Genomic DNA, 20,837 nt, shown 5'->3' with positions numbered 1-20,837 from the left:
CACTGCACAGCACCACTCCTCCTGTCCTGTATATATACACTGCACAGTACCGCTCCTCCTGTCCTGTATATATGCACTGCACAGTACCGCTCCTCCTGTCCTGTATATATACACTGCACAGTACCACTCCTCCTGTCCTGTATATATACACTGCACAGTACCACTCCTCCTGTCCTGTATATATACACTGCACAGTACCACTCCTCCTGTCCTGTATATATACACTGCACAGTACCACTCCTCCTGTCCTGTATATATACACTGCACAGTACCACTCCTCCTGTCCTGTATATATACACTGCACAGTACCATTCCTCCTGTCCTGTATATATACACTGCACAGTACCACTCCTCCTGTCCTGTATATATACACTGCACAGTACCGCTCCTCCTGTCCTGTATATATACACTGCACAGTACCACTCCTCCTGTCCTGTATATATACACTGCACAGTACCACTCCTCCTGTATACATACACTGCACAGTATCACTCCTCCTGTATATATACACTGCACAGTACCACTCCTCCTGTATATATACATTGCACAGTACCACTCCTCCTGTATATATACACTGCACAGTACCACTCCTCCTGTATATATACACTGAACAGTACCACTCCTCCTGTCCTGTATATATACACTGCACAGTACCACTCCTCCTGTATATATACACTGCACAGTACCACTCCTCCTGTCCTGTATATATACACTGCACAGTACCACTCCTCCTGTATATATACACTGCACAGTACCACTCCTCCTGTATATATACACTGCACAGTACCACCCATCCTCCTGTATATAGACACTGCACAGTACCACTCCTCCTGTCCTGTATATATACACTGCACAGTACCACTCCTCCTGTATATATACACTGCACAGTACCACTCCTCCTGTCCTGTGTATATACACTGCACAGTACCACTCCTCCTGTATATATACACCGCACAGTGCCACTCCTCCTGTCCTGTATATATACACTGCACAGTACCACTCCTCCTGTATATATACACTGCAAAGTACCACTCCTCCTGTCCTGTATATATACACTGCACAGTACCACTCCTCCTGTCCTGTATATATACACTGCACAGTACCACTCCTCCTGTCCTGTATATATACTCTGCACAGTACCACTCCTCCTGTATATATACACTGCACAGTACCACTCCTTCTGTCCTGTATATATACACCGCACAGCACCACTCCTCCTGTCCTGTATATATACACTGCACAGTACCACTCCTCCTGTCCTGTATATATACACTGCACAGTACCACTCCTCCTGTCCTGTATATATACTCTGCACAGTACCACTCCTCCTGTATATATACACTGCACAGTACCACTCCTCCTGTATATATACACTGCACAGTACCACTCCTCCTGTCCTGTATATATACACTGCACAGCACCACTCCTCCTGTATATATACACTGCACAGTACCACTCCTCCTGTATATATACACTGCACAGTACTGCTCCTCCTGTCCTGTGTATATACACTGCACAGTACCACTCCTCCTGTCCTGTGTATATACACTGCACAGTACCACTCCTCCTGTATATATACACTGCACAGTACCACTCCTCCTGTATATATACACTGCACAGTACCACTCCTCCTGTCCTGTATATATACACTGCACAGCACCACTCCTCCTGTATATATACACTGCACAGTACCACTCCTCCTGTCCTGTGTATATACACTGCACAGTACCACTCCTCCTGTATATATACACTGCACAGTACCACTCCTCCTGTATATATACACTGCACAGTACCACTCCTCCTGTCCTGTATATATACACTGCACAGCACCACTCCTCCTGTATATATACACTGCACAGTACCACTCCTCCTGTCCTGTGTATATACACTGCACAGTACCACTCCTCCTGTATATATACACTGCACAGTACCACTCCTCCTGTCCTGTGTATATACACTGCACAGTACCACTCCTCCTGTATATATACACTGCACAGTACCACTCCTCCTGTATATATACACTGCACAGTACCACTCCTCCTGTCCTGTATATATGCACTGCACAGTACCGCTCCTCCTGTCCTGTATATATACACTGCACAGTACCACTCCTCCTGTCCTGTGTATATACACTGCACAGTACCACTTCCCCCGTCCTGTATATATATACTGCACAGCACCACTCCTCCTGTATATATACACTGCACAGTACCACTTCTCTTGTCCTGTATATATACACTGCACAGTACCACTCCTCCTGTCCTGTATATATACACTGTACAGTACCACTCCTCCTGTCCTGTATATATACACTGCACAGCACCACTCCTCCTGTCCTGTATATATACACTGCACAGCACCACTCCTCCTGTCCTGTATATATACACTGCACAGTACCACTCCTCCTGTCCTGTATATATACACTGCACAGTACCACTCCTCCTGTCCTGTATATATACACTGCACAGTACCACTCCTCCTGTCCTGTATATATACACTGCACAGTACCACTCCTCCTGTCCTGTATATATACACTGCACAGTACCACTCCTCCTGTCCTGTATATATACACTGCACAGTACCATTCCTCCTGTCCTGTATATATACACTGCACAGTACCACTCCTCCTGTCCTGTATATATACACTGCACAGTACCACTCCTCCTGTATATATACATTGCACAGTACCACTCCTCCTGTATATATACACTGCACAGTACCACTCCTCCTGTCCTGTATATATACACTGCACAGTACCACTCCTCCTGTATATATATACTGCACAGTACCACTCCTCCTGTCCTGTATATATACACTGCACAGTACCACTCCTCCTGTATATATACACTGCACAGCACCACTCCTCCTGTATATATACACTGCACAGTACCACTACTCCTGTCCTGTATATATACACTGCACAGTACCACTCCTCCTGTCCTGTATATATACACTGCACAGTACCACTCCTCCTGTCCTGTATATATACACTGCACAGTACCACTCCTCCTGTCCTGTATATATACACTGCACAGTACCACTCCTCCTGTCCTGTATATATACACTGCACAGTACCGCTCCTCCTGTCCTGTATATATACACTGCACAGTACCACTCTTCCTGTCCTGTATATATACACTGCACAGTACCACTCCTCCTGTCCTGTATATATACACTGCACAGTACCGCTCCTCCTGTCCTGTATATATACACTGCACAGTACCACTCCTCCTGTCCTGTATATATACACTGCACAGTACCACTCCTCCTGTCCTGTATATATACACTGCACAGTACCGCTCCTCCTGTCCTGTATATATACACTGCACAGTACCACTCCTCCTGTATATATACACTGCACAGTACCACTCCTCCTGTCCTGTATATATACACTGCACAGTACCACTTCTCTTGTCCCAGCTGAGGGGCTCAGGGGGATTATTGGGGTCAGTCGGGAATATGTGTACGACAGTTGAGCGCGGTTTCGTCCCCTCAGAGAATGGATCTGTGATTATGCAGTTACAGAGATCCCTCCGGCACAGCGCAGCAAAGCAGTTGTACCAGAGGAGCAGCTGATATCAGTCATGCCTTATTACAGTCCAGTGGATTAATAATGATATTACAGTACATTAGTAATAGCGTGTTACCTGCAGAAGGCGCCGGTGTTCTCCACGATATAGCACTGGCCGCCATTATAGCAGTAGGTCGGGTAGATGTCACACACGGACTTGCACGAGTTGTTGCGTCTCACATAGCCACTCCGACACTCCGTACTGTTCTCTTGGGTTTGGTCTCGGTTACTGTCAGGACTGGACTTGGGTGACAGCTCTTCATGGTAGAAGACATCTTGTCTCCCGGTCAGCTTTGTATCGACCACTGGAGTCTGTAGCTTCGGAGTTATCGTTGCAACCTTAGGGATGTCTCCAACTCCCCTCACGGTGATGTCATCGTCATCATCTACCTCCTCCAGATCTTCATCTTCATCGTCATCCTCGATACCCACTTCTTCATACCCATCTGCATAGAAAGAAGGCGTAGGGTAAAAGAATGTCTCATCAAAAGGCGGGAAGTCATCGTAATGGACCGCCTTGTGCCACGGAGAAAGTTTATCTTGGTTGGACTTGGTAGAGTCACTTCCAGCAGCGGGCGACCCTGGAAAATGAGGAAGTCGCCAGTGGTCCTCTATGTCAGAGCGTTCATTATAATCTATGTCTAGTTGGTCGGACGGGGAATCGGAGGGTCTCAAATGTTCATTATGAGGGATGTTTGTCGGAGAGAAGTCTTCTTGCGATTTTTCATCCAGCAGAGTCTTATCTGTTCCACCTTGGGCTCCCTGGGCTGTTGACTGCCCGGATGTCCCAGGTCCTTGAGGTCTCCCAGCCTCAAAAGTGACCTCTTTTCCAGACATTTTGGGGCTACGAGGATCAGAACCTGAAAAAGCTGGAGGTTGAATGACCGTTTCTTTGGAGACTTGCAGGAGATGATCGATTTCAGCAGAGTCCGGGCTGATGGCTTTTTCCGTAGACAGGACGAGGGGAGTGATGTTGTCCGTTGTGGATGTCTGGGACGCAGTGGAAGTTTCCAAGTCCATAAAGTCAGAACCAGAACGTGTGACTTGACCACTTCCAGAATCTTCTTGGCTCTCGGTCACAGATGGTCGATCTCCTTTGACCAAACTTTTTCTGAAGTCCAAGTCAATGGTTGCCTGTCCCAGAGGCCACACCAGGCTGGTCACTGGCTCCACATTGTCACGGTCACGCTCAGACAGTAATGACCGGGACGGAGGTTTCTCATTGAAGGTTTCTCCATGAGTCAGCGACTCATTCTGCTCCTGTACTTCAGCAGATCGGTGGGCCAATGGACCTGCTGTAGAGTAGACCTCCTTGATTTGGCTAGCAGGACCCTCTGCAGACTTCTGAATTGATGGAGCTGGTGGCTTTTTTGGAGACTTTTTGTATTCTCTTGAGGATTTAAGGTCTATGAATGCGTTTTCTCCACCAGATCTTAGTCTCCGAGCAGCTGACTGCACATCTAACATGCCAGTCTGGAGAAGAGAATGAAGGACTCCAACAGCCGATTCCGAGAATTTCTCCTCCACGTTGTGGCTCAGGCTTCCATTTTTTTCATCTAATGTTGGGGAAATGTGATGAAAGCAAAATAAAAAAAAGAGAAAGAAAATGTCAAAAAATTGTATTGAGTGATGACGGTGAGAGTCATCTACTGTGCCCTCAATCCATGATACCCCATCACCCACCCACAGGGTCGTTAGTCCTGAGCCATATTTTGGTATGTAGGTCATGTGAATTCCCCTGTATGATAATGAGACACAATGAATGCGGCTCTTTTCAAAGGGACAGCAATGTTTTGGTAATTTTTTTTTGTTCTGAAGGCAGGAATGAAGCTTTATGAGAAAGGTCGGGATATCCAGCCATTTTTGGATTAAAAAAAATTGCAAAAAATGTTTCTATGTAGAATTGCATGAAACAGAACATGACGACTAGTTCTATAGAAAAAAAATAATAAATGTGAGAAATGAATCTCAGTCCTTACTTATGGACGCTACCTGTCTATTCATACTCTATGGGACGGAGATACGTCAGCCAGATCCATCAGTGTCCTAGAGGCGGGTGGAGCGCCAGGATCCTGTTGTGGTAATCGCCTGGGGTCCAAGTGTTGGAGCCCCCACTAATCAGTCACTTATCACTAGCACTTCTCTATTGGTTGTGGGCCCAGGGGTCAGATAGCACAGAAATTAATATACGTATACCCGATTTATTAGTGGCACTGTGGGGGTCGCACGAGTCATCACTGCTGCGAGGACCTCCGATATAACACTACAGGTGTGTATAACTCCGATATATAACACTACAGGTGTGTATAACTCCGATATATAACACTACAGGTGTGTATAACTCCGATATAACACTACAGGTGTGTATAACTCCGATATATAACACTACAGGTGTGTATAACTCCGATATATAACACTACAGGTGTGTATAACTCCGATATATAACACTACAGGTGTGTATAACTCCGATATATAACACTACAGGTGTGTATAAATCCAATATAACATTACAGGTGTGTATAACTCCGATATAGCACTACAGGTGTGTATAACTCCGATATAACACTACAGGTGTGTATAACTCCGATATAGCACTACAGGTGTGTATAACTCCGATATAACACTACAGGTGTGTATAACTCCGATATAACACTACAGGTGTGTATAACTCCGATATAACACTACAGGTGTGTATAACTCCGATATAACACTACAGGTGTGTATAAATCTGATATAACACTACAGGTGTGTATAACTCCGATATAGCACTACAGGTGTGTATAAATCTGATATAACACTACAGGTGTGTATAACTCCGATATAACACTACAGGTGTGTATAAATCCGATATAACGTTACAGGTGTGTATAACTCCGATATAACACTACAGGTGTGTATAACTCCGATATAACACTACAGGTGTGTATAAATCCGATATAACGTTACAGGTGTGTATAACTCCGATATAACACTACAGGTGTGTATAACTCCGATATAGCACTACAGGTGTATATAAATCTGATATAACACTACAGGTGTGTATAACTCCGATATAACGTTACAGGTGTGTATAACTCCGATATAGCACTACAGGTGTATATAAATCTGATATAACACTACAGGTGTGTATAACTCCGATATAACGTTACAGGTGTGTATAACTCCGATATAGCACTACAGGTGTATATAAATCTGATATAACACTACAGGTGTGTATAAATCCGATATAACACTACAGGTGTGTATAACTCCGATATAGCACTACAGGTGTCTATAACTCCGATAAATAACACTACAGGTGTCTATAACTCCGATATATAACACTACAGGTGTCTATAACTCCGATATATAACACTACAGGTGTGTATAACTCCGATATATAACACTACAGGTGTGTATAACTCCGATATAGCACTACAGGTGTGTATAAATCCGATATAACACTACAGGTGTGTATAACTCCGATATAGCACTACAGGTGTCTATAACTCCGATATATAACACTACAGGTGTGTATAACTCCGATATAACACTACAGGTGTGTATAACTCCGATATATAACACTACAGGTGTGTATAACTCCGATATATAACACTACAGGTGTGTATAACTCCGATATAACACTACAGGTGTGTATAACTCCGATATATAACACTACAGGTGTGTATAACTCCGATATAACACTACAGGTGTGTATAACTCGGATATATAACACTACAGGTGTGCATAACTCCAATATAACACTACAGGTGTGTATAAATCCGATATAACACTACAGGTGTGTACAAAGCCGATATAGCACTACAGGTGTGTATAACTCCGATATAACACTACAGGTGTGTATAACTCCAATATAACACTACAGGTGTGTATAACTCCGATATATAACACTACAGGTGTGTATAAATCCGATATAACACTACAGGTGCGTATAAATCCGATATAACACTACAAGTGCGTATAAATCTGATATAACACTACAGGTGTGTATAAATCTGATATAACACTACAGGTGTGTATAAATCTGATATAACACTATAGGTGTGTATAACTCCGATATAACACTACAGGTGTGTATAAATCTGATATAACATTACAGGTGTGTATAACTCCGATATAACACTACAGGTGTGTATAACTCCGATATAACACTACAGGTGTGTATAAATCTGATATAACATTACAGGTGTGTATAAATCTGATATAACACTACAGGTGTGTATAACTCCGATATAACACTACAGGTGTGTATAAATCCGATATAACACTACAGGTGCGTATAAATCCGATATAACACTACAGGTGTGTATAAATCTGATATAACACTACAGGTGTGTATAAATCTGATATAACACTATAGGTGTGTATAACTCCGATATAACACTACAGGTGTGTATAAATCTGATATAACATTACAGGTGTGTATAACTCCGATATAACACTACAGGTGTGTATAACTCCGATATAACACTACAGGTGTGTATAAATCCGATATAACACTACAGGTGCGTATTAATCCGATATAACACTACAAGTGCGTATAAATCTGATATAACACTACAGGTGTGTATAACTCCGATATAACACTACAGGTGTGTATAACTCCGATATAACACTACAGGTGTGTATAAATTCGATATAACACTACAGGTGTGTATAAATCTGATATAACACTACAGGTGTGTATAACTCCGATATAACACTACAGGTGTGTATAACTCCGATATAACACTACAGGTGTGTATAACTCCGATATAACACTACAAGTGCGTATAAATCTGATATAACACTACAGGTGTGTATAAATCTGATATAACACTATAGGTGTGTATAACTCCGATATAACACTACAGGTGTGTATAACTCCGATATAACACTACAGGTGTGTATAAATCTGATATAACATTACAGGTGTGTATAAATCTGATATAACACTACAGGTGTGTATAACTCCGATATAACACTACAGGTGTGTATAAATCCGATATAACACTACAGGTGCGTATAAATCCGATATAACACTACAAGTGCGTATAAATCTGATATAACACTACAGGTGTGTATAAATCTGATATAACACTACAGGTGTGTATAAATCTGATATAACACTATAGGTGTGTATAACTCCGATATAACACTACAGGTGTGTATAAATCTGATATAACATTACAGGTGTGTATAAATCCGATATAACACTACAGGTGTGTATAAATTCGATATAACACTACAGGTGTGTATAAATCTGATATAACACTACAGGTGTGTATAACTCCGATATAACACTACAGGTGTGTATAACTCCGATATAACACTACAGGTGTGTATAACTCCGATATAACACTACAGGTGTGTATAACTCCGATATAACACTACAGGTGTGTATAACTCCGATATAACACTACAGGTGTGTATAAATCCGATATAACACTACAGGTGTGTATAAATCCGATATAACACTACAGGTGTGTATAAATTCGATATAACACTACAGGTGTGTATAAATCTGATATAACACTACAGGTGTGTATAACTTCGATATATAACACTACAGGTGTGTATAACTCCGATATATAACACTACAGGTGTGTATAACTCCGATATAACACTACAGGTGTGTATAACTCCGATATATAACACTACAGGTGTGTATAACTCCGATATATAACACTACAGGTGTGTATAACTCCGATATAACACTACAGGTGTGTATAACTCCGATATATAACACTACAGGTGTGTATAACTCCAATATAACACTACAGGTGTGTATAAATCCGATATAACACTACAGGTGTGTATAAATTCGATATAACACTACAGGTGTGTATAAATCTGATATAACACTACAGGTGTGTATAACTTCGATATATAACACTACAGGTGTGTATAACTCCGATATATAACACTACAGGTGTGTATAACTCCGATATAACACTACAGGTGTGTATAACTCCGATATATAACACTACAGGTGTGTATAACTCCGATATATAACACTACAGGTGTGTATAACTCCGATATAACACTACAGGTGTGTATAACTCCGATATATAACACTACAGGTGTGTATAAATCCGATATAACACTACAGGTGCGTATAAATCCGATATAACACTACAAGTGCGTATAAATCTGATATAACACTACAGGTGTGTATAAATCTGATATAACACTACAGGTGTGTATAAATCTGATATAACACTACAGGTGTGTATAAATCTGATATAACACTATAGGTGTGTATAACTCCGATATAACACTACAGGTGTGTATAACTCCGATATAACACTACAGGTGTGTATAAATCCGATATAACATTACAGGTGTGTATAAATCTGATATAACACTACAGGTGTGTATAACTCCGATATAACACTACAGGTGTGTATAAATCCGATATAACACTACAGGTGCGTATAAATCCGATATAACACTACAGGTGCGTATAAATCTGATATAACACTACAGGTGTGTATAAATCTGATATAACACTATAGGTGTGTATAACTCCGATATAACACTACAGGTGTGTATAACTCCGATATAACACTACAGGTGTGTATAAATCTGATATAACATTACAGGTGTGTATAAATCTGATATAACACTACAGGTGTGTATAACTCCGATATAACACTACAGGTGTGTATAAATCCGATATAACACTACAGGTGCGTATAAATCCGATATAACACTACAAGTGCGTATAAATCTGATATAACACTACAGGTGTGTATAAATCTGATATAACACTACAGGTGTGTATAAATCTGATATAACACTATAGGTGTGTATAACTCCGATATAACACTACAGGTGTGTATAAATCTGATATAACATTACAGGTGTGTATAAATCCGATATAACACTACAGGTGTGTATAAATTCGATATAACACTACAGGTGTGTATAAATCTGATATAACACTACAGGTGTGTATAACTCCGATATAACACTACAGGTGTGTATAACTCCGATATAACACTACAGGTGTGTATAACTCCGATATAACACTACAGGTGTGTATAACTCCGATATAACACTACAGGTGTGTATAACTCCGATATATAACACTACAGGTGTGTATAACTCCGATATAACACTACAGGTGTGTATAAATCTGATATAACACTACAGGTGTGTATAACTCCGATATAACACTACAGGTGTGTATAAATCTGATATAACACTACAGGTGTGTATAAATCTGATATAACACTACTACAGGAGTGTATAACTCCGATATATAACACTGCAGGTGTGTATAAATCTGATATAACACTACAGGTGTGTATAAATCTGATATAACACTACAGGTGTGTATAACTCCAATATAACACTACAGGTGTGTATAACTCCGATATAACACTACAGGTGTGTATAACTCCGATATAACACTACAGGTGTGTATAACTCCGATATAACACTACAGGTGTGTATAACTCCGATATAACACTACAGGTGTGTATAAATCCGATATAACACTACAGGTGTGTATAAATCCGATATAACACTACAGGTGTGTATAAATACGATATAACACTACAGGTGTGTATAAATCTGATATAACACTACAGGTGTGTATAACTTCGATATAACACTACAGGTGTGTATAACTCCGATATATAACACTACAGGTGTGTATAACTCCGATATATAACACTACAGGTGTGTATAACTCCGATATAGCACTACAGGTGTGTATAACTCCGATATAGCACTACAGGTGTGTATAAATCTGATATAACACTACAGGTGTGTATAAATCCGATATAACGTTACAGGTGTGTATAACTCCGATATAATACTACAGGTGTGTATAACTCCGATATAGCACTACAGGTGTGTATAACTCCGATATAGCACTACAGGTGTGTATAAATCTGATATAACACTACAGGTGTGTATAACTCCGATATAACACTACAGGTGTGTATAAATCCGATATAACGTTACAGGTGTGTATAACTCCGATATAATACTACAGGTGTGTATAACTCCGATATAGCACTACAGGTGTGTATAACTCCGATATAGCACTACAGGTGTGTATAAATCTGATATAACACTACAGGTGTGTATAACTCCGATATAACACTACAGGTGTGTATAACTCCGATATAACACTACAGGTGTGTATAACTCCGATATAACACTACAGGTGTGTATAAAGCCGATATAACACTACAGGTGTGTATAAATCCGATATAACACTACAGGTGTGTATAAATCCGATATAACACTACAGGTGTGTATAAATACGATATAACACTACAGGTGTGTATAAATCTGATATAACACTACAGGTGTGTATAACTTCGATATAACACTACAGGTGTGTATAACTCCGATATATAACACTACAGGTGTGTATAACTCCGATATATAACACTACAGGTGTGTATAACTCCGATATAGCACTACAGGTGTGTATAACTCCGATATAGCACTACAGGTGTGTATAAATCTGATATAACACTACAGGTGTGTATAACTCCGATATAACACTACAGGTGTGTATAAATCCGATATAACGTTACAGGTGTGTATAACTCCGATATAACACTACAGGTGTGTATAACTCCGATATAGCACTACAGGTGTGTATAACTCCGATATAGCACTACAGGTGTGTATAAATCTGATATAACACTACAGGTGTGTATAACTCCGATATAACACTACAGGTGTGTATAACTCTGATATAACACTACAGGTGTGTATAACTCCGATATATAACACTACAGGTGTGTATAACTCCGATATAACACTACAGGTGTGTATAAATCTGATATAACACTACAGGTGTGTATAAATCCGATATAGCACTACAGGTGTGTATAAATCCGATATAACACTACAGGTGTGTATAACTCCGATATAACACTATAGGTGTGTATAACTCCGATATAACACTACAGGTGTGTATAACTCCGATATAACACTATAGGTGTGTATAACTCCGATGTAACACTACAGGTGTGTATAACTCCGATATATAACACTACAGTTGTGTATAAATCCGATATAACATTACAGGTGTGAATAACTCCGATATAACACTACAGGTGTGTATAAATCCGATATAACACTACAGGTGTGTATAAATCCGATATAACACTACAGGTGTGTATAACTCCGATATAGCACTACAGGTGTGTATAAAGCCGATATAGCACTACAGGTGTGTATAAATCCGATATAACACTACAGGTGTGTATAAATCCGATATAACGTTACAGGTGTGTATAACTCCGATATAGCACTACAGGTGTGTATAACTTATAACTCCGATATAGCACTACAGGTGTGTATAACTCCGATATAGCACTACAGGTGTGTATAACTTATAACTCCGATATAGCACTACAGGTGTGTATAACTCCGATATAACACTACAGGTGTGTATAAATCTGATATAACACTACAGGTGTATATAAATCTGATATAACACTACAGGTGTGTATAACTCCGATATAACACTACAGGTGTGTATAAATCCGATATAACGTTACAGGTGTGTATAACTCCGATATAACACTACAGGTGTGTATAACTCCGATATAGCACTACAGGTGTGTATAACTCCGATATAGCACTACAGGTGTGTATAAATCTGATATAACACTACAGGTGTGTATAACTCCGATATAACACTACAGGTGTGTATAAATCCGATATAACGTTACAGGTGTGTATAACTCCGATATAACACTACAGGTGTGTATAAAGCCGATATAGCACTACAGGTGTGTATAAATCCGATATAACACTACAGGTGTGTATAACTCCGATATAGCACTACAGGTGTCTATAACTCCGATAAATAACACTACAGGTGTCTATAACTCCGATATATAACACTACAGGTGTCTATAACTCCGATATATAACACTACAGGTGTGTATAACTCCGATATAGCACTACAGGTGTCTATAACTCCGATATATAACACTACAGGTGTGTATAACTCCGATATATAACACTACAGGTGTGTATAACTCCGATATATAACACTACAGGTGTGTATAACTCCGATATATAACACTACAGGTGTGTATAACTCCGATATAGCACTACAGGTGTGTATAACTCCGATATATAACACTACAGGTGTGTATAACTCCGATATATAACACTACAGGTGTGTATAACTCCGATATAACACTACAGGTGTGTATAACTCCGATATATAACACTACAGGTGTGTATAACTCCGATATAACACTACAGGTGTGTATAACTCCGATATATAACACTACAGGTGTGTATAACTCCAATATAACACTACAGGTGTGTATAAATCCGATATAACACTACAGGTGTGTACAAAGCCGATATAGCACTACAGGTGTGTATAAATCCGATATAACACTACAGGTGTGTATAACTCCAATATAACACTACAGGTGTGTATAACTCCGATATATAACACTACAGGTGTGTATAAATCCGATATAACACTACAGGTGCGTATAAATCCGATATAACACTACAAGTGCGTATAAATCTGATATAACACTACAGGTGTGTATAAATCTGATATAACACTACAGGTGTGTATAAATCTGATATAACACTATAGGTGTGTATAACTCCGATATAACACTACAGGTGTGTATAAATCTGATATAACATTACAGGTGTGTATAACTCCGATATAACACTACAGGTGTGTATAAATCCGATATAACACTACAGGTGCGTATAAATCCGATATAACACTACAGGTGTGTATAAATCTGATATAACACTACAGGTGTGTATAAATCTGATATAACACTATAGGTGTGTATAACTCCGATATAACACTACAGGTGTGTATAAATCCGATATAACACTACAGGTGCGTATAAATCCGATATAACACTACAGGTGTGTATAACTCCGATATAACACTACAGGTGTGTATAAATTCGATATAACACTACAGGTGTGTATAAATCTGATATAACACTACAGGTGTGTATAACTCCGATATTACACTACAGGTGTGTATAAATCCGATATAACACTACAGGTGCGTATAAATCCGATATAACACTACAGGTGTGTATAACTCCGATATAACACTACAGGTGTGTATAAATTCGATATAACACTACAAGTGCGTATAAATCTGATATAACACTACAGGTGTGTATAACTCCGATATTACACTACAGGTGTGTATAAATCCGATATAACACTACAGGTGTGTATAAATTCGATATAACACTACAGGTGTGTATAAATCTGATATAACACTACAGGTGTGTATAACTCCGATATAACACTACAGGTGTGTATAACTCCGATATAACACTACAGGTGTGTATAAATCCGATATAACACTACAGGTGTGTATAACTCCGATATAACACTACAGGTGTGTATAAATCCGATATAACACTACAGGTGTGTATAACTCCGATATAACACTACAGGTGTGTATAACTCCGATATAACACTACAGGTGTGTATAAATCTGATATAACACTACAGGTGTGTATAACTCCGATATGACACTACAGGTGTGTATAAATCTGATATGACACTACAGGTGTGTATAAATCTGATATAACACTACTACAGGAGTGTATAACTCCGATATATAACACTGCAGGTGTGTATAAATCTGATATAACACTACAGGTGTGTATAAATCTGATATAACACTACAGGTGTGTATAAATCTGATATAACACTACAGGTGTGTATAACTCCGATATAACACTACAGGTGTGTATAACTCCGATATAACACTACAGGTGTGTATAACTCCGATATAACACTACAAGTGCGTATAAATCTGATATAACACTACAGGTGTGTATAAATCTGATATAACACTACAGGTGTGTATAACTCCGATATAACACTACAGGTGTGTATAACTCCGATATAACACTACAGGTGTGTATAAATCTGATATAACATTACAGGTGTGTATAAATCTGATATAACACTACAGGTGTGTATAACTCCGATATAACACTACAGGTGTGTATAAATCCGATATAACACTACAGGTGCGTATAAATCCGATATAACACTACAAGTGCGTATAAATCTGATATAACACTACAGGTGTGTATAAATCTGATATAACACTACAGGTGTGTATAAATCTGATATAACATTACAGGTGTGTATAAATCCGATATAACACTACAGGTGTGTATAAATTCGATATAACACTACAGGTGTGTATAAATCTGATATAACACTACAGGTGTGTATAACTCCGATATAGCACTACAGGTGTGTATAACTCCGATATAACACTACAGGTGTGTATAACTCCGATATAACACTACAGGTGTGTATAACTCCGATATAACACTACAGGTGTGTATAACTCCGATATAACACTACAGGTGTGTATAAATCTGATATAACACTACAGGTGTGTATAACTCCGATATATAACACTGCAGGTGTGTATAAATCTGATATAACACTACAGGTGTGTATAAATCCGATATAACACTACAGGTGTGTATAACTCCGATATAACACTACAGGTGTGTATAACTCCAATATATAACACTACTGGTGTGTATAACTCCGATATAACACTACAGGTGTGTATAAATCTGATATAACACTACAGGTGTGTATAACTCCGATATAACACTACAGGTGTGTATAAATCTGATATAACACTACAGGTGTGTATAAATCTGATATAACACTACAGGTGTGTATAACTCCGATATAACACTACAGGTGTGTATAACTCCGATATAACACTACAGGTGTGTATAACTCCGATATAACACTACAAGTGCGTATAAATCTGATATAACACTACAGGTGTGTATAACTCCGATATAACATTACAGGTGTGTATAAATCTGATATAACACTACAGGTGTGTATAACTCCGATATAACACTACAGGTGTGTATAAATCTGATATAACACTACAGGTGTGTATAAATCTGATATAACACTACAGGTGTGTATAAATCTGATATAACACTACAGGTGTGTATAACTCCGATATAACATTACAGGTGTGTATAAATCTGATATAACACTACAGGTGTGTATAAATCTGATATAACACTACAGGTGTGTATAAATCTGATATAACACTACAGGTGTGTATAAATCTGATATAACACTACAGGTGTGTATAACTCCGATATAACACTACAGGTGTGTATAACTCCGATGTAACACTACAGGTGTGTATAACTCCGATATAACACTACAGGTGTGTATAACTCCGATATAACACTACAGGTGTGTATAACTCCGATATAACACTACAGGTGTGTATAACTCTGATGTAACACTACAGGTGTGTATAAATCCGATATAACACTACAGGTGTGTATAACTCCGATATAACACTACAGGTGTGTATAACTCCGATATAACACTACAGGTGTGTATAACTCCGATATAACACTACAGGTGTGTATAACTCCGATATAACACTACAGGTGTGTATAACTCCAATATATAACACTACAGGTGTGTATAACTCCGATATATAACACTACAGGTGTGTATAACTCCGATATAACACTACTACAGGAGTGTATAAATATGAACTAAACAAAAAATGTCCCATATAACACAATGGGCACTTCAAAATCACAGTATAAACCAAACTTCCATATTATACCATATAAGACGGAAACATGAAGAGATCCCACAAAATTATAAGAATTAAAATTTAACTTTTATTACACAATGACATAAAACAAAATTAAAAAAAGCAACAATACCGTTAATGGACACCGAACAGTTAAACCCATGAACCGATATAAACAGGTAATCCAATGGCTGCAGCCATAAATCCTGATTTTAAATCTGACATGAAAAATACCATATAGTAACAATGATATACTGAGGTATGAGGGTGTCACTTTATACCGCCAAATCCTATAATATACAGGTAATACCATCATCTACGGGTTCATTCTACAGTGGGAGAGGCCGTGCTAACAATCCCCTTTCCTCATGTATAACAACGATAGTCACCAAATAATCATGATGGTATATAAATGCCAGAAAAATGTAAAATGTGCTCACCACATCTCATACACGCCGGGGGCGGCGAAACGTACGTCGGGGTGAGTGGACGCCGAACAGATGCACGTGTATGAGATGTGGTGAGCACATTAGTAGTTATAGATATATTGTGTATATCCATGCTACAGATCAACGTGGATATTTATGTGCCTGCATCTATATATGTGTTCCTCTTGTATATAAGTATGTATTTACAGGGGCATGCAAAAGTTTGTGCACCCTTGGTGAAAATTACTGTTAATTACAGATAAGCATTTGAGGATGAAATTCTCTCTCTAAAAGGCCTAAAGTTTAAGATGACGCATTTCCTTTGTATTTTAGGAAAAGGAAAAAATATATTTCAATCTTTTACATTTGAAAAATTACAAAAAGGAAAATGGGCCAATGCAAAAGTTTGGGCACCCTGCATGGTTAGAGCGTAGTAGTAGAGCCCCATTTTGAAAGTATCGCAGCCTGTAAATAATTTTGTATCTAGACAAGAGACTTTCAGTTCTGGATGGATTTTCCTCCATTCTTCCTTGGAGAATTCCTCCAGTTCTGTGAGATTCCTGGGCCGTCTTGCTTTCTCTGCTATTTTGAGGTCTCGCCACAGACTTTCAATGATGTTCAGATCAGGGGACTGTGAGGGCCATTGTAAATCCTTCATCTTGCGTCTTCTGAGGTCGCCTATTGTGACGTGTGTTTAGGATCACTCTCCATTTGTAGAAGCCATCCTCTTCCTCTTCTCACCTTCAGCTTTTTGACAGATGTTTGCATCAAGAATTTGTTGAAATTTCATTGAATCCATTCTTCCCTCTACCCGTGAAATGTTCCCTTTGGAACAGCCATTGGCTGCAGCACAACCCCAAAGCATGACTGATCCACCCCCATGCTTAATGGTAGGCGACATGTTCTTTACTGGGTCCTTTGGGCCACCTTTGGCCACAGAGTTCTATTTTAACCTCATCGGTCCACAGGACTTGTTTCCAAAATGCATCAGACTTGTTTAGATGTTCTTTTGCTTTCTTCTGAAGCAGAATTTTATGGTGAGGAGAGGTTTTCTTCTGATGACTCTTCCGTGAGAAGTTATATTTGTGCATGTGTCTCTGAACAGTAGAACAATGTGCCACAACTCCAGAGGCCGCTAAATATTTATTTCACAGTCAAGCAGGGGTTATGTTTTGCCTCCCTAGAAATCCTATGAGTAGCTCTCACTGAAATTTTGCTAGGTCTTCCAGACCTTATCTTGACCTCCACTGTTCCTGGTAACTGCCATTTGTTAATTACATTTCAAACTGAGGAAAAGGAAACATAAAAACACTTTGCTATCTTCTTATAGTCTTCTCCTGCACCATTTTCAGAGTGCTCAGCAGCTGCTTAGAAGATCCCATGGCTGCTGGTTTTTGGCACAAGGTTAGAGAAGGCTGGGTTTTTATAAAGCTGGAAATTTGCATCACCTGTCCTTTCCTAACGATGATAGTGAACGAGCCATAACCCTAACAAGTTAATTAAGGTCTGAAACCTTGGTGAAAGGTATCTGAGCACACAAATCTCCAAGGTGCACAAACTTTTAAATCAGCCCATTTTCCTTTTTGTAATTTTTAAAAATGTCAGAAATGATAATATTTTTTTTTGCCTAAAATACAAAGGAAATGTGTCATCTGTAACTTTAGGCCTTTTACAGAGATAATTTCATGTTCAACTTGCTTAACTGTTCACCAGAACAGTAATTTCATCCAGGGGTGCACAAACTTTTACATGCCCCTTGTGACAGTCACTGGCACTGTATGTGAAGGGAGATGGGTGTCACTGTGCATCCTGCGGTCAGTGATGTCAAACCAGAGTGTTTTGCCTCCAGCACGCTAAGTGCCGAGAGGGTTAATGGGAACCTATGTTATGGGCTGGTTTTAGTGGACCTCCATAGAGCGGGTGGGTGCAGGTCCACGGTATCTCCACATGCAGAGTCCTGCCAGGACCTGGGTGAGGTCAAGGTCATGTGACCATCACATGGAAGGTAAATACCTGGCCATGAGAGTCAGTGTGTGTTGTGTATTGGGAGAGCAGGAACTCCCACATAGCTACTGGTGGAGCTGAGGACTGTGCGGGATAACTGCAGGTGAACCCTGCAGGGAATGGACTCATGGACTGTGCAGGATAACTGCAGGTGAACCCTGCAGGGAATGGACTCATGGACTGTGCGGGATAACTGCAGGTGAACCCTGCAGAGAATGGACTCATGGACTGTACAGGATAACTGCAGGTGAACCCTGCAGGGAATGGACTCATGGACTGTGCGGGATAACTGCGGGTGAACCCTGCAGGGAATGGACTCATGGACTGTGCGGGATAACTGCAGGTGAACCCTGCAGGGAATGGACTCATGGACTGTGCGGGATAACTGCAGGTGAACCCTGCAGGGGATGGACTTATGGACTGTGCGGGATAACTGCAGGTGAACCCTGCAGGGAATGGACTCATGGACTGTACAGGATAACTGCAGGTGAACCCTGCAGGGAATGAACTCATGGACTGTGCAGGATAACTGCAGGTGAACCCTGCAGGGAATGAACTCATGGACTGTGCAGGATAACTGCAGGTGAACCGTGCAGGGAATGGACTCATGGACTGTGCGGGATAACTGCAGGTGAACCCTGCAGGGAATGAACTCATGGACTGTGCGGGATAACTGCAGGTGAACCCTGCAGGGAATGGACTCATGGACTGTGCGGGATAACTGCAGGTGAACCCTGCAGGGAATGGACTCATGGACTTTACGGGATAACTGCAGGTGAACCCTGCAGGGAAAGGACTCATGAACAGTGCGGGATAACTGCAGGTGAACCCTGCAGGGAATGGACTCATGGACTGTGCGGGATAACTGCAGGTGAATCCTGCAGGGAATGGACTCATGGACTGTGCAGGATAACTGCAGGTGAACCCTGCAGGGAATGGACTCATGGACTGTGCGGGATAACTGCAGGTGAATCCTGCAGGGAATGGACTCATGGACTGTGCAGGATAACTGCAGGTGAACCCTGCAGGGAATGGACTCATGGACTGTGCAGGATAACTGCAGGTGAACCCTGCAGGGAATGGACTCATGGACTTTGTGGGATAACTGCAGGTGAACCCTGCAGGGAATGGACTCATGGACTGTGCGGGATAACTGCAGGTGAACCCTGCAGGGAATGGACTCATGGACTCTGCGGGATAACTGCAGGTGAACCCTGCAGGGAATGGACTCATGGACTCTGCG

At 40.2% G+C, this 20,837-nt stretch overlaps 1 protein-coding gene across 2 annotated transcripts in view; it reads right to left on the bottom strand.

The window, feature by feature from the left end:
• CSPG5 (chondroitin sulfate proteoglycan 5) overlaps positions 1–20,837 on the bottom strand; it is a 115,873-nt gene that overhangs the window by 73,194 nt on the left and 21,842 nt on the right. For both annotated transcript variants that reach the window (XM_069729159.1, XM_069729160.1), the window contains exon 2: positions 3,648–5,127. In XM_069729159.1, the coding sequence (XP_069585260.1) occupies positions 3,648–5,127 (1,480 nt within the window). The remainder of the gene's footprint in view (positions 1–3,647; positions 5,128–20,837) is intronic.

This window comes from Ranitomeya imitator, chromosome 6 (assembly GCF_032444005.1).
Source record: "Ranitomeya imitator isolate aRanImi1 chromosome 6, aRanImi1.pri, whole genome shotgun sequence".
NCBI classification, from domain to species: domain Eukaryota; kingdom Metazoa; phylum Chordata; class Amphibia; order Anura; family Dendrobatidae; genus Ranitomeya; species Ranitomeya imitator.
The sequence above is the reverse complement of the archived record's forward strand: the minus strand, read 5'-3'. Positions and strand labels throughout refer to the sequence as shown.